Raw genomic sequence first — 15,743 nt, 5'->3', positions numbered from 1 at the left:
AAACGGGCCGGATCCGGCCCGTGGGCCGTAGTTTGCCCACGGCTGATCTAGAATGTCCACCCTGCAGTTCTTTCCATGAATGGTTACTTTTCTTTTTTTATTGTTGATAATATTACAAATGTCCCCATTCCTCCCCCTTTGCCCACCTCCACCCAGCCCCTGCCCCCCTCCCCTAGTCTTCACCATCCTGCTGTGTGTGTGTCCATGGGCTATGCATATATGTTCCTTGGCTAATCTCTTCACCTTCTTTTACTTCTCATTCTTGAACTCTCAGCTTCCATGTCACTATTTCAAAGACATCTGTGACTTTCATAAGTAGGTTTCCTCCAATTGTACAAACATACTTTTTTGTTATTTTCTATTACTGCAGCTTGCTTTCTTTATAGCAGTTTTTACTATTTTTAAATTTGTTTTATTGTTTATTTTCTCACACAGCCTTCCACTGGAATGGTAGTTTCATGTGAGCAGGGACCAAGTCCATTTTATTCAACCATTGTATACCAGTCCCTACCATTGAGGCTAACACATAATAGGTACCCAATAAATATCTGAGAAGGCAATGAGTTCATGTATTTGAGGCAGCCAAGTGGTAAAGTCAGGAAGTGTGATATGCACATTGAGGAGTACAAGGGAGAGATTTGACATAGGAATCATAGGGATATTTATCATAGTGGACACTCTGGCAATGGATGAGATTTATCCCGGAGTGAGGATAGAATGAGAACAGAAGAGGATCTAGGCACAAGAGTGAAAAAACTCTAATATTTAAAGATCCACTTGAAAAGAATGAGCTATCAAAGCAGTGTGAGAATGAAGAAATGCTTTTATAGTCAAATGAATTAATTTTTTCATTCATGTCATCTGGATTTTGTGTTGGGAGGTTCTTTTGACTTTACCTTCAAAATATGTCCAGAATCCAACAACTTCTCACTACCTCTGCTGCTAGCCCCTTAATTCAAGGTACTATGGCAATCATCTTTTGGTAGATCTCTCTGCTTTCACCGTTGCTGCCTACAGTGTATCCAGGACACAGCAGCCAAAGTGTTCTTCTTATGAGGTAAGACAGATATGTCCCCCCCTGGCTCAAGGTCCTCCAGTGGCTCCTGGTTTCAATCACAGTAAAAGATGAAAGGGAGCAGAATTTGCCACCTCAAAATAAGTCTCTTAGGCATAAGGATTATTATTATTATTATTATTATTATTATTTTTAATCCTCACCCAAAGATATTTCTCCATTGATTTTTGGAGAAAGTGGAAGAGAGAGGGAAAGACCGAGCCTGGGCTGGGGAAGAGCCTGCAACCAAGGTACGTGCCCTTGATCAGAATCAAACCTGGGACCCTTCGCTCTATCCACTGAGCCAAACTGGCTAGGGCATAAGGATTATTTTGAGTTGATGGTTTTTAAAAAACAGTAGACATAGGAAAAACTCTGAAACTTCAGTATAAATTACCCTTTTGTTGGAGACATTTACATTTAGCAGGGAAATCTCCATTTGTAAGGTTGTCTCCCTCTATGTAGCTGGAAGAGGAGGATTACCAAATCTCTGGAAACTGTCATTACTAGAGAAGGCATTACTAATGGATTTAGGCCTGCAGAATGACCATGCCCTGTTTACTGTGATTTTCCTGATAACCTCCCATAACTGTCTCCCCTCTCCCAATCTTCTTTCGTCTTTAGCTGCAGATGGTATTTAAGGTAACAACTTGAATCATTTTGGGGAGTTACTCAGTTTTCCTGCATCTCTCCCATGTATACAGGAGAAATACATGTCATTAAACATGTTTTACTCATGTTAATCTGTCTTTTTTCCCCCCAGTACTATAAAACTGTTTATTTGGAGAAAATAATTCCTAAAAGAATAAAGTCATGACAGCACCTGTCAGAATAACTCCCACCCTCTTGCCATCAGAGATTCCCATTTGGGGCCATGGTCTAATTCAGAAAAGATCAGCTAAGCACAGATCAGGTTCTGAACAATGCCTTAATCCCAAGAGACACACTCAGAGGCCACAGCGTTTCCACCACCTAGAAGTTCAGGCTTCCAGATCCTTAAACTCCAGGGAGAGGAGAGAAGGGAGAAATCCCCCCCAAGACACAAGTCTAGGGCCACAGAAGATGCTTTCCTGATACTGTTCCTCAGGGACAATCAGCTTTGCAAAGGAATAATGTTGCAGCCCAGCAGTCCCTTCCCCGCTCAGCGCGTTGGGACAAGTCTAAGCCGGTGTTTCTCCCCTCTGCGGATCACTGTCACATTCAGGGGCTTCCCCTCACTGTGCTGCACCACGGTGCCAATGTTTTGCAGCGACTGGAAGTTTTGGGTGTTTACGGAGCCAAACTCCACAATCTCATCATCCACTTGCAGACCCGCGATGCTGGCAGGGGAGCGGGGGCTGATGCTGTTCACTTTGGCAAAGGCCTGAGGGAGGCTGAGGCCCTCGCTCTGGCTCAGACTTCGGCTCATGGCCTCTTCCTGGGCCTCAGCCATGTCCCGGGCCTGCTTCTCCTTGTCCCGAGCATGCAGCTGGTGCAGGGCCTCCTCCACCTGCTTCATCACCGCCTTGTGATCGTTCTGCAAGCAGACGATGTTGTGCCTGGCAGTTCGAACTTGGTACAGGTCCACGTCTGAGCGGGGGTAGCCCTCGCAGTCCACCAGCGGCTCATTCATCCCAACACCTTTTAGGCTCTCCAATACGCCATAATTGGCCTTGATCTGCGCTTCGATCTCCTCTTTGCGCCGCCGTATCAGCTCCTGGACATCGCTGACCGTCACCGCGCTGGCCTGCGGGGAGCCCCCGCCCGACCCGCCTTCCTTCTCCGACATCTTGGACCTCCAGCCAGGATCCTGGACTTAATCTGTCTTTTATTACAGGGGATTCTCAGACAAGAACCTAGAAACATAAATGGAAAATTATTTTTTTTCCTGGACAAAGGCAGTCTTTGGTCTACAAAGACCTATGTGATCTGACACTCTGTTACTTAAGAGCCTTATCTCTTACAACTCTTGAATTTCATATAAATGGAAGCATCCAGTATGTAGCCTTTTGTATTTGGTTATTTCTCTTAGCTTTCTACTTTTGGATTTATTGCTGAGTAGTATTCAATAGTATGGATGTACTACAGTTTATTCTTTCATCTGTTAGGTGATTTGACTTTGGATGGTGGGCACAAAATGCAATATGCCAATCATGTTTCATAGAAATGTATACTTGAAACCTATGTACTTATTAACCAATGTCACCACAATACATTTAATTTTCAAAAGATTTTTAAAAATTTTTAAAAGGCTCTCCTCCCCATTGCCTTCTGATCCAGTCAGTAGGCCCTCTGCCTCCCTCTCCAGCTTCTTTCTCCTGTGGGGTCCCCATTCTGTGATACAGCCATAACAACCCTCTCCTACATTCCCTCAGTTAGCTGTCCCTCCTCTTCTTCCTTCTCCTGGTCCTTGGAAGTGCTGCCCCACAGTATAGAACACTCTCCTCCTTCTCCCACATTCCTGGACATTAACTGCAAAGACAAGAGTGATCTAATCCACAGGGGTGCACATTTCATTCCTAAGACTTAGGGGAACAGGGACATCTGTTGGCCCTGTTCTGCCCTAGACCAGTGGAGGCCTGGCTTAGAGCTTAGGGAAAGTCCTGTAGTCCTTCGGTTCTGGATCTGAGACAGAGAGAGTGCCAGTGGCCCTCGGGGCAGGACTTTTCTTGATTCTATCTGGAGGTGCAGATTCTACTGGCTGAACCTGGCACATAAGTGGTTTTTGCCAACCTGGCCAATTTTCAACTATTGCCAGAGCCAAATCTTTATGGTTGTGAATACACACACATACAAGAGTTTATTCTTGTATTATTATTAATTATTGTATTAGTTTCCATATGAACAACTATAAACCTACTTTTGCCTATCCTGGATGTGTGTATATTTAATATTATATGATCTTGGGACTTCTTTTTGGTTGTTTGTTTGTTTGTTTTTAGATTTATTTTTGTGTGTTGTTTTATTTTTTATTTTTAATAATTCTTTATTGTTGAAAGTATTACATATGTCTCCCTTCTTCCCCCATTGATCCCCTACCCCGCTCCAGGCCCTTACCGCCCCATTGTCTGTGTCGAAGGGCCATGCATATATGCAAACAAGATCCTTAGTTGATTACTTCCCCCCCACCCCCACCCCCCTTCCCTCAGAGATTCCCCACTTTGTTCCATGCTTTTGGGACTTCTTTTTGCATTGTATTCTCTTTTTGGTGGTCTCATTCATTGAGATGGGTTTTATTTCCATTTCTAAAATAACAATTTAGCCCTGATCTCTGAGCATCAGATTTCCCAATCTCTCTCCTCTGCAACCATTTTGGTAAATGGACATCACCTGCTAATGGCTTCCTTTTTCCTCAGTTCCACCCTGTCCTTTCCCATCTGTTTCATTAGCAAATCCTGTCCATACTACCTGCCATGTACATCTAACAATTGTTGTTTCCTCCCCATGTCCACTGCTACAACCCTAATTTGAGTCACTGTTTTCTCTCCTGATCTGTTTGCTCTATCCCATTGGTGTCCCTGCTTCCACACTTAAGCCCACAATCTTTTAATGGATTCGCATGTTCTATTTACCTTAACTCCCTCCCTTTATAATCCTTAAATTCCTGTCACCCTGGATCTCTTTCTGTCCCTTGCTGCGTGCAAATTCTTAATCCCACTTTATGCTTAGTACTGTTTTCTTTTCCTGAAAAGCTCTTCCCCTAGCTTTTCCATAGCTGGTTTCTTTTTTCCCTTTACATCTGATATCCAAAGTCACGTCTTTAGACAGACCTTCCCTGATGTCTAAATCAAATTTGGTCTCCCAAATATTGTCCATCAGAGCACCTAGTTTACTTCAGCCCTGGCACTAATCACAATATGCAATAAATTGTTTTATTTAATTGTTGTTGTTTTAGCTTTTAAAGAAAATTAGAAAATTTTAATTTTTGTAATCCCCCCCAATGGCAGACAAAATACACAATGCCCAGTTAAATTTGAAGTTCAGATAAACAATAAATAAGTTTTTTTATATATGATACTCACTTAAACTGAAAATAAAATATCTGAACTTCAAACTTAACTGGGAGTCCTGTATTTTTCTTCGCTAAATCTGGCAGCCTTATGTTAGGTTAGGTGGCTCAGGAGGCGGCGCAAGAAATAGAGAGTCCAGTGAGTCAGAAAAGAAAGGAAGGAAAAGGGTTTATTTCTGCGTCCCCGGGAGACCCACGTACCCCCAAAGACAGGGCACGTGGATTCACACCAACAGTTTTTTTTGCTTTTTTTATACTGCGGTTGGGTGAGGGGTGGGGACATGAGCTGAGGTATTCAGTTGAGGAAGTTTCAGCTGCAGGGGGTCAGCCAGGTATTCAGGAATGAGTCAGTATCTGTGTGGGGGTCGTTGTGGATTCAGGGAGAAGCCTGTATCTGTGTCTGGCATGCTGATCTGTTAGACATGCCAGGGGGAGTCCATTATCTCATCACATGTCTGCATGTATCCGATCCTGGGCTCTCTCCGACCTAACACCTTACCCATGGAGGTGCCCTGCCCTTGTCTCACTTGTTCTGGGTTGTATTCTCATAGCCAAGCACAGAGCCCACCATTTAGGTGTTCAGTTTATCTGCTGCCTTTTTGTGTGCCCCCACCCCGATATTTATTTATCAGAATTTTATCCATACACTAAAAATTCTGGTTAAATGTATTTTGGGGGAAAAATATTTTATCATCTATACTTCTTTGTTTTCCATTTCTGCAAAATTGGCAGTATCTACCCTCATCACCCTACTTTTGAGAATTAAACCATTTAAGGGATGTTAAAGTTTAGCAACGTCCCCCAGTCACTACAACACGCAATTAATTTCAGTTCTTTAGTAAATGCAGCCAGTGAACCAGTTCACCGGAAAGCAAAAACGCGGGTTTACAGCGCAGGGGTGGGGGCTGGGAAAACGGTTAGGAACCAGCCCTGGCCAAGAGCTGAGGGCCCGGAAATGGGGAGGAACTAAGAATGAATGGCAGAAAAGACAGCCAATGGGGAGACTGGGAACTGCTCCCACCTCTCCCTTGCGTTTCAAATTCTAAGCTCCGTTTTCATCCGGGTCCTTCAGCCTCGTTCCCGGGCAGTATAAAGTTTGCTGTCTCCTTTGTTCGCCCTCGTTGCGCAGTAGTTCCTGCAGGTTCTCTCTTCCGTCCTCCGAGCCAGTGGCCCTCCCTGTGCTGAGCGGCTAGGAAACCCCTGTCAGCGAGCTCGTAGGAGCTTGAAACCGTCGTCACCCCTCCGGTAAGTGTGTTCTTTCCTTAGACCTTTTTCTTGGCACTCTTGTCATGTTAGAATCTGAGATTATCTCCCAGGAGATGGAGCTGGCGGGCGCCATTTTAAGAACCCAAAGGTGCGGACCTATTTAGATAAAGCAGAGTGTCGCGGGAAAACAAATGTGGCGGGTCCGTTTAGTTGTATGCCTGGAGAAAGTGTGACTGTCGCCTGCCGGGGCGGTGGCGGAGGTCCGGGTTTTGGCTGGACGAGGAGAGACCATGCCACCGCGGTACCTGCATTGGGATGGCGTCGGCGCTACAGATGGGCACGTGCAGTTTTACGCGGGGTCCTTGTTCATTGGTGGGGCCTTGGAGAGGAAGCCCTTTGAATTTTCCCAGCTACTGCTGATGGTAAAAGTTACTCCTCTGACCGGTGCCGGTTGTTCTGGGCTGAGTCCAAGTGTCGCCATTTTGTGTTTTCCACGCGGTTTTTAGTGATGGTTTTAATTGGGTTCTGCTGCAACCAGGGAATGTTGTACATTCTAGTGCGCGATTTCACGTACCGTTATTTAATATGAAATGATATTGACACTTTTTAAGGTTCTTGTGACCTTTTCGGCGGGCCATGGGCTGGTGAAGAACTGGAGGCATAACTTGGCTCAAACTTTAAATTTCTAAATAAATTTACCAGGGAATCCTAATAAGAAAATACAAAGCCCTCCGAAGAGAGCTTGATGTTAAGGACTTGAGTCTGGCCTGTGTGTGACCTTGAATGAGTCGATAGTCTTCAGTGTAATTAGGATGTAATTGTATCTTTAAAAGGCTACAGTTCCGAGATTAAAACAAACTTGTAAATGTTGAGTAGCCGTTACTAGATTAAAACTGCCAGGGTGGCTTAAGGGTAAACGCACATATTAAATTGATCCTTTTAATCAGTTTAATGGAAACTGCACTTACGGCTTAAGTAGTTAATTTGGGTTTCCTGCTTAGAAGAGATCGCTTTTGGTGTCTAGTTATTAAGGAATAATGGTTTTAGAAAAATAAGAGAAATGCACCCCGATAAATTCATGTGTCCGATAAACTTGGAACTTTTCCCAGTGACATACTATATATATTCTTTTTCAATAGACTCTTACCAGGAGGGAAACATGGTTGAAGCTGATCGCCCAGGAAAGCTCTTTATTGGTGGCCTCAATACAGAAACAAATGAGAAAGCCCTTGAAGCGGTATTTGGCAAATATGGACGGATAGTGGAAGGTGAGTTTATCTGAAAGTATATGCAGGGCTGTTTTGTAATTAAAAAGGCAAGCTATGATGAATTTAATTGCAATGATCATCTGAAATGATAATGTATTTTGTCCTCTAAGAAGTTCTGAGCTTTCTTTTTTAAAGATTTACTTTTGTTAATTCATTTGAACCAGAATAACACTTTTTTCCCCCCCGAAAATGACTTTTTAGTACTCTTGATGAAAGATCGTGAAACCAACAAATCCAGAGGATTTGCTTTTGTCACCTTTGAAAGCCCAGCAGATGCTAAGGATGCAGCCAGAGATATGAATGGAAAGGTGAGATTGTCTGCATACTAATGCAGTGTTCCCTAGTGCATAAAATGGCACAGTGTTAAAAAAAATGGCACAGTGTTAGTCAAGTCAGGCCTAGGACATGGCATCTCTTGAATTTTGTTTTTGGTGTATAACTTTCCAGGACTCTGATTGTAACCCTTGGTAATTTTATAGGCAAATTTACAGGTATTACTTAAGTCTTTCAGTTCAGAATAGTGTGTGATGTTTATTTTATCTGGGATTTATAAACTGCTTTAATAACTTGGCTTTTCCTTTTGGTTACTAGTATTGATAAGTTGATAGCTGGCCTTGTTTTAAAATTTTATCCACCAGTAGTGCAGTGGGTCCACCTTGTTTGGCTCAAATCATCAGTATCAGTCTTAAAGATGAGTAAGCATTTTAAGTAAATGGAAAAGTAACTGTAACTATTTGTATTATTTTTCTTAGATTAATTAGTGAGCAAAATTTACCTGTAATTACCTTTTAAGGCCATTGCTGTCAATGTGCAGTGGATGTGCAAGTTCTTTTTAAATGTTGATGTAACTAACCACTTTTATATTATTTAGTCCTTAGATGGAAAAGCCATCAAGGTAGAACAAGCCACTAAACCATCATTTGAAACTGGTAGGCGTGGACCACCTCCACCTCCAAGAAGCAGAGGCCCTCCAAGGGGTCTTAGAGGCGGAAGAGGAGGAAGTGGAGGAACCAGGGGACCTCCCTCACGTGGAGGGCACATGGGTAATTTGGATCTACCTCATGCTTGGTGTTTAAGTTAGGAACTGCAAATCCATACCATGTGTGTTTTGTATAAGTCTTTGTTTAAGGGCTCCAACTTTTGAAATTGAGAACACATGCTTAGCTACCAAAGTGATAGTGACTTAAAAATGGGACATCAAATCCTAAATTACATACAGTGTTTTTAAATGATGGGAAATACACTATTTATCCAAATAGTTCACTCTAGGAAGAGACACTTAAAGAATTATGATAGGCCTAGCTCAGGGGTCCTCAAACTACGGCCCGCGGGCCACATGCAAATACAAATATTGTATTTGTTCCCGTTTTGTTTTTTTACTTCAAAATAAGATATGTGCAGTGTGCATAGGAATTTGTTCATAGTTTTTTTTTAAACTATAGTCCGGCCCTCCAACTGTCTGAGGGACAGTGAACTGGCCCCCTGTTTAAAAAGTTTGAGGACCCCTGGCCTAGCTGATTGGGCATATGAAAATTAAACAATTTATCAGATAACTTTAAGGTTATCCTTTTGTTTTATTTCACTAGCCTATAAAGACTTCATGCTCGGTATTTTCTTAAAAATATATTTTTATTGATTTCAGAGGATGGGAGAGAGAGATAGAAACATCAATGATGAGAGAATCATTGATCTGCCTTCTGCACAGCCCCCACTGGGGATCAAGCCCACAACCCGGGCATGTGCTCAGACCATGACCTCCTGGTTCATAGGTTGACATTCAACCACTGAGCCACACCGGCAGGGCACATGCTCAAATCTTGTATGTGTGAAAACTAAAGCAAGATTCCCCAACTGAACAAGTATTCTTGATGAAGCAAAGAACTTCTATAGCCTTTTCTTGATTCTTGTTAATATTAACATTTTTCTTTTCTAATGTAGATGATGGTGGCTATTCCATGAATTTTAACATGAGTTCTTCCAGGGGACCACTTCCAGTAAAAAGAGGACCACCACCGAGAAGTGGGGGTCCTCCTCCTAAAAGATCTGCTCCTTCAGGACCAGTTCGCAGCAGCAGTGGAATGGGAGGAAGAGGTAAGTTTCCATTTATAACAATCTAACCTACCACCATAACACAAAAGATTGAGAGGTGAATCCTAAAAATACTTAAAACTGACTTACAGACCCCAGGTGATCTAGGTACGTGCAGTAAATATACATTAAAAAGAATTTAGGTGTGAATAGAAAATTTTAGAGAACAAAATACCATGATAGAGTTCTAGGTCATATGTCACTGAATCACTGTTTTTCATTGCCTGACTTAAATTCACATTTCATTTTTTATCTTTGAGTATATTTTAATAATGGTTTTTCCTTAAGCTCCTGTATCGCGTGGAAGAGATAGTTATGGAGGCCCACCTCGAAGGGAACCCCTGCCTTCCCGTAGAGATGTTTATTTGTCCCCAAGAGATGATGGATATTCTACTAAAGACAGCTACTCAAGTAGAGATTACCCAAGCTCCCGTGATACAAAAGATTATGCTTCACCACCAAGAGGTTATATTTATCGTGATTATGGTCAATCCAGTTCACGTGATGACTATCCATCAAGAGGCTATAGGTAAGTGACTTTGCTTCCATGATTTTGCTGTAAAATGTAAAGGTTGATGCTCTGGGCTTACAGATTTTTCTCTTTAATTTAGTGATAGAGATGGCTATGGTCGTGATCGTGACTATTCAGATCAGCGCTTTTTTTATACTGCGGTTGGGTGAGGGGTGGGGACATGAGCTGAGGTATTCAGTTGAGGAAGTTTCAGCTGCAGGGGGTCAGCCAGGTATTCAGGAATGAGTCAGTATCTGTGTGGGGGTCGTTGTGGATTCAGGGAGAAGCCTGTATCTGTGTCTGGCATGCTGATCTGTTAGACATGCCAGGGGGAGTCCATTATCTCATCACATGTCTGCATGTATCCGATCCTGGGCTCTCTCCGACCTAACACCTTACCCATGGAGGTGCCCTGCCCTTGTCTCACTTGTTCTGGGTTGTATTCTCATAGCCAAGCACAGAGCCCACCATTTAGGTGTTCAGTTTATCTGCTGCCTTTTTGTGTGCCCCCACCCCGATATTTATTTATCAGAATTTTATCCATACACTAAAAATTCTGGTTAAATGTATTTTGGGGGAAAAATATTTTATCATCTATACTTCTTTGTTTTCCATTTCTGCAAAATTGGCAGTATCTACCCTCATCACCCTACTTTTGAGAATTAAACCATTTAAGGGATGTTAAAGTTTAGCAACGTCCCCCAGTCACTACAACACGCAATTAATTTCAGTTCTTTAGTAAATGCAGCCAGTGAACCAGTTCACCGGAAAGCAAAAACGCGGGTTTACAGCGCAGGGGTGGGGGCTGGGAAAACGGTTAGGAACCAGCCCTGGCCAAGAGCTGAGGGCCCGGAAATGGGGAGGAACTAAGAATGAATGGCAGAAAAGACAGCCAATGGGGAGACTGGGAACTGCTCCCACCTCTCCCTTGCGTTTCAAATTCTAAGCTCCGTTTTCATCCGGGTCCTTCAGCCTCGTTCCCGGGCAGTATAAAGTTTGCTGTCTCCTTTGTTCGCCCTCGTTGCGCAGTAGTTCCTGCAGGTTCTCTCTTCCGTCCTCCGAGCCAGTGGCCCTCCCTGTGCTGAGCGGCTAGGAAACCCCTGTCAGCGAGCTCGTAGGAGCTTGAAACCGTCGTCACCCCTCCGGTAAGTGTGTTCTTTCCTTAGACCTTTTTCTTGGCACTCTTGTCATGTTAGAATCTGAGATTATCTCCCAGGAGATGGAGCTGGCGGGCGCCATTTTAAGAACCCAAAGGTGCGGACCTATTTAGATAAAGCAGAGTGTCGCGGGAAAACAAATGTGGCGGGTCCGTTTAGTTGTATGCCTGGAGAAAGTGTGACTGTCGCCTGCCGGGGCGGTGGCGGAGGTCCGGGTTTTGGCTGGACGAGGAGAGACCATGCCACCGCGGTACCTGCATTGGGATGGCGTCGGCGCTACAGATGGGCACGTGCAGTTTTACGCGGGGTCCTTGTTCATTGGTGGGGCCTTGGAGAGGAAGCCCTTTGAATTTTCCCAGCTACTGCTGATGGTAAAAGTTACTCCTCTGACCGGTGCCGGTTGTTCTGGGCTGAGTCCAAGTGTCGCCATTTTGTGTTTTCCACGCGGTTTTTAGTGATGGTTTTAATTGGGTTCTGCTGCAACCAGGGAATGTTGTACATTCTAGTGCGCGATTTCACGTACCGTTATTTAATATGAAATGATATTGACACTTTTTAAGGTTCTTGTGACCTTTTCGGCGGGCCATGGGCTGGTGAAGAACTGGAGGCATAACTTGGCTCAAACTTTAAATTTCTAAATAAATTTACCAGGGAATCCTAATAAGAAAATACAAAGCCCTCCGAAGAGAGCTTGATGTTAAGGACTTGAGTCTGGCCTGTGTGTGACCTTGAATGAGTCGATAGTCTTCAGTGTAATTAGGATGTAATTGTATCTTTAAAAGGCTACAGTTCCGAGATTAAAACAAACTTGTAAATGTTGAGTAGCCGTTACTAGATTAAAACTGCCAGGGTGGCTTAAGGGTAAACGCACATATTAAATTGATCCTTTTAATCAGTTTAATGGAAACTGCACTTACGGCTTAAGTAGTTAATTTGGGTTTCCTGCTTAGAAGAGATCGCTTTTGGTGTCTAGTTATTAAGGAATAATGGTTTTAGAAAAATAAGAGAAATGCACCCCGATAAATTCATGTGTCCGATAAACTTGGAACTTTTCCCAGTGACATACTATATATATTCTTTTTCAATAGACTCTTACCAGGAGGGAAACATGGTTGAAGCTGATCGCCCAGGAAAGCTCTTCATTGGTGGCCTCAATACAGAAACAAATGAGAAAGCCCTTGAAGCTGTATTTGGCAAATATGGACGGATAGTGGAAGTACTCTTGATGAAAGATCGTGAAACCAACAAATCGAGAGGATTTGCTTTTGTCACCTTTGAAAGCCCAGCAGATGCTAAGGATGCAGCCAGAGATATGAATGGAAAGTCCTTAGATGGAAAAGCCATCAAGGTAGAACAAGCCACCAAACCATCATTTGAAACTGGTAGGCGTGGACCACCTCCAAGAAGCAGAGGCCCTCCAAGGGGTCTTAGAGGCGGAAGAGGAGGCAGTGGAGGAATCAGGGGACCTTCCTCACGTGGAGGGCACATGGATGATGGTGGCTATTCCATGAATTTTAACATGAGTTCTTCCAGGGGACCACTTCCAGTAAAAAGAGGACCACCACCGAGAAGTGGGGGTCCTCCTCCTAAAAGATCTGCTCCTTCAGGACCAGTTCGCAGCAGCAGTGGAATGGGAGGAAGAGGTAAGTTTCCATTTATAACAATCTAACCTACCACCATAACACAAAAGATTGAGAGGTGAATCCTAAAAATACTTAAAACTGACTTACAGACCCCAGGTGATCTAGGTACGTGCAGTAAATATACATTAAAAAGAATTTAGGTGTGAATAGAAAATTTTAGAGAACAAAATACCATGATAGAGTTCTAGGTCATATGTCACTGAATCACTGTTTTTCATTGCCTGACTTAAATTCACATTTCATTTTTTATCTTTGAGTATATTTTAATAATGGTTTTTCCTTAAGCTCCTGTATCGCGTGGAAGAGATAGTTATGGAGGCCCACCTCGAAGGGAACCCCTGCCTTCCCGTAGAGATGTTTATTTGTCCCCAAGAGATGATGGATATTCTACTAAAGACAGGTAACCGGAAAATGTAATAGCTCCCTCTTACAAATGATTAGTGTTGAAGGGAAAGCTCATCCAAAGCATCAAACAAGTTATTTTTGTTTTGGTAGCTACTCAAGTAGAGATTACCCAAGCTCTCGTGATACAAGAGATTATGCTCCACCACCAAGAGATTATACTTACCGTGATTATGGTCATTCCAGTTCACGTGATGACTATCCATCAAGAGGCTATAGGTAAGTGACTTTGCTTCCATGATTTTGCTGTAAAATGTAAAGGTTGATGCTCTGGGCTTACAGATTTTTCTCTTTAATTTAGTGATAGAGATGGCTATGGTCGTGATCGTGACTATTCAGATCATCCAAGTGGTGGTTCCTACAGGGATTCATATGACAGTTATGGTAAGATACTGGTTTAGTGTCTTTAAATATCACCAGCTTGAGTTTTTAGGTTCATGAGCCAGTTTACTAGGCTGTGTGGTGCTTGCTTTTAAAGGGATGTTTGCTTGCTTTTAAGGGGATAACTATCAGCTGGGCTTTTCCTAGTTTTGTGAGGGGCTTTTCCTAGTTTTGTGAGGGGCTTTTGTTGTTGTTGTTTTTTTTTTTTCTATAAGTTGTTTTTTTTGAGGCTGTTTGCTTGCTTTGGAGGGGATTTTGCTTGCTTAAATTGGCAGCCTTATGTGTTTTCCCCCAACAGTGCAAATACAATTTAAAAATTTTATTAACAACAACAAATGTTTACCATTCCAATATGAAGGAAAGTCTACAGTTCAAAATTGCAACTTATCACTGGAAAGTGGCTGAGTGTCTACTATAAAATAACAAGCTGTCTGGAATATCCTCTTGAAATACACACCGTCTTCAGTCTTTTCAAACAAACATTAAAACCCATCCATTTCCATATCTCAGCAAATGAGCAAATCCCTGTTAATGGCCAGCAATGGCACAGTTTAAAACCTCCCAGTTGAGAAAGTAAAAGTTTAATACAGAAATTCTGTAAATTCAGATTTAAATGTTGTATATATACAATTTATAGTGTTGCCATATTACCTGACCATTGACCCTGCAGGTAACTCACGTAGTGCTCCACCTACACGAGGGCCCCCGCCATCTTATGGTGGAAGCAGTCGCTATGATGATTACAGCAGCTCACGTGACGGATATGGTGGAAGTCGAGACAGTTACTCAAGCAGCCGAAGTGATCTCTACTCAAGTGGTCGTGATTGGGTTGGCAGACAAGAAAGAGGGCTTCCCCCTTCTATGGAAAGGGGGTACCCTCCTCCACGTGATTCCTACAGCAGTTCAAGCCGCAGAGCACCCAGGGGTGGTGGCGGTGGAGGAAGCCTATCTGATAGAGGGGGAGGCAGAAGCAGATATTAAAAACAAAACTTTGGACCAAAATCCCTGTTCAAAGAAACAAACAGAAAGTGGAACCTATTCTGTCATAACTACCCAAGGACTACTAAAAGGAAAAATTGTGTTACATTTTTTAAATTTCCTGTTAAGTTCCCCTTTCATAATTTTTATGTTCTTGTGAGGAAAAAAGTAAAACATGTTTGATCTTATGACATTGCTTTCAACAAGCAAATGTTAAATGTGTTAAGGCTTGACTTGTGTACTAGTGTAATTTTCCAAGTAAAAGTGTCCCAAAAGGCCACTTTCTAATTTTTTTCCCAGTTAATGAGGCAAGCAATTCTAAGATCTTCTACAAACATCTAGCCATCTAAAATGGAAAGATGAATCCCTCTGCCTATACAAACAAGCTAGCTATTAGAGGGTGGTTGGGGTATGTTACTCGTAGGATATCATACAGTCTTCAAACTGAAATCTCAAATGTTATCAGTATGAAAACCTGAGATCAGATGCTTATGTAAAGAAAGTGCTATTCATGCAGTAAACCCAAAACAAATGGATAGTGCTGGCCATATTTTGTCTTTCTGACTTTTCCTTGGGAATCTACAAGAACCTTTCTCTCTCCCCTCCCCCAATAAGATCATTTAAGTGTGTGTTAAGCAACTACAGAATACTAAATAAAAAGTTTTGCCAAAACCAACCATGAAGCTGCAAACGGTGCTTGCTCTTACTGTTTCAAATTTTTGCAACTCTGTAGTGTCTCACTTTTAAGGAACAGCTTGATTGCAAAGGAGAAAATAGATAAGCAATGAAGTTATCTCCAACTTCTCAAAGGCTTATGACTTCTAAAAAGTGAATCTATCAGCATTCCACATCAGATTTAAAGCATCAAATGCCTGTGAAACAGCAAAGATGGTAAGCAAAGCAAACTAGTTTTTCCGTCTAAGTCGAAATTGAACACTTCCTCATAGTACAGTGAAATACTGTACCTCATGGCAGTGGAAATGCTTTCTAGATTAAAAAACTTTTGGAAAAGCAAAGTGTTCTATAGCATATTAGAAGTTCTCCAAATTCAACTCTTGGATTCTTTT

General features: G+C 42.5%; 1 protein-coding gene and 1 pseudogene across 2 annotated transcripts; one reads left to right on the top strand and one right to left on the bottom strand.

The window, feature by feature from the left end:
• Nucleotides 1-1,814: 1,814 nt before the first annotated feature.
• LOC102256781 lies at nucleotides 1,815-2,843 on the bottom strand (annotated as a pseudogene).
• Nucleotides 2,844-11,086: 8,243 nt separating this feature from the next.
• RBMX (RNA binding motif protein, X-linked) lies at nucleotides 11,087-14,708 on the top strand. 2 transcript variants are annotated; one of them, XM_014538937.1, is made up of 6 exons: nucleotides 11,087-11,260; nucleotides 12,361-12,915; nucleotides 13,201-13,315; nucleotides 13,411-13,536; nucleotides 13,619-13,701; nucleotides 14,369-14,708. In XM_014538937.1, exons 2-6 carry the CDS (start codon nucleotides 12,381-12,383, stop codon nucleotides 14,677-14,679), a joined length of 1,170 nt encoding a protein of 389 aa, XP_014394423.1. In that variant the 5' UTR covers nucleotides 11,087-11,260; nucleotides 12,361-12,380; the 3' UTR covers nucleotides 14,680-14,708. The 2 variants fall into 2 exon arrangements, with proteins under 2 accessions (XP_014394423.1, XP_014394422.1); XM_014538936.1 differs by having other exon boundaries at nucleotides 13,393-13,536.
• Nucleotides 14,709-15,743: the final 1,035 nt, after the last annotated feature.

Source organism: Myotis brandtii, unplaced genomic scaffold (genome assembly GCF_000412655.1).
Source record: "Myotis brandtii unplaced genomic scaffold, ASM41265v1 scaffold206, whole genome shotgun sequence".
In the NCBI taxonomy this organism is placed as follows: Eukaryota; Metazoa; Chordata; class Mammalia; order Chiroptera; family Vespertilionidae; genus Myotis; species Myotis brandtii.
Note: the sequence above shows the minus strand (reverse complement) of the source record. Positions and strands in the feature narration are given on the sequence as shown.

Bases quoted from the DNA above. Each gene is read 5' to 3' on its own strand.
- RBMX (XM_014538936.1), top strand. From the start codon at position 12,381: ATGGTTGAAGCTGATCGCCCAGGAAAGCTCTTCATTGGTGGCCTCAAT. The intron at 12,916-13,200 runs GTAAGTTTCCAT...TTTTTCCTTAAG, and splicing joins CAGTGGAATGGGAGGAAGAG to CTCCTGTATCGCGTGGAAGA. The intron at 13,702-14,368 runs GTAAGATACTGG...TTGACCCTGCAG, and splicing joins GGATTCATATGACAGTTATG to GTAACTCACGTAGTGCTCCA.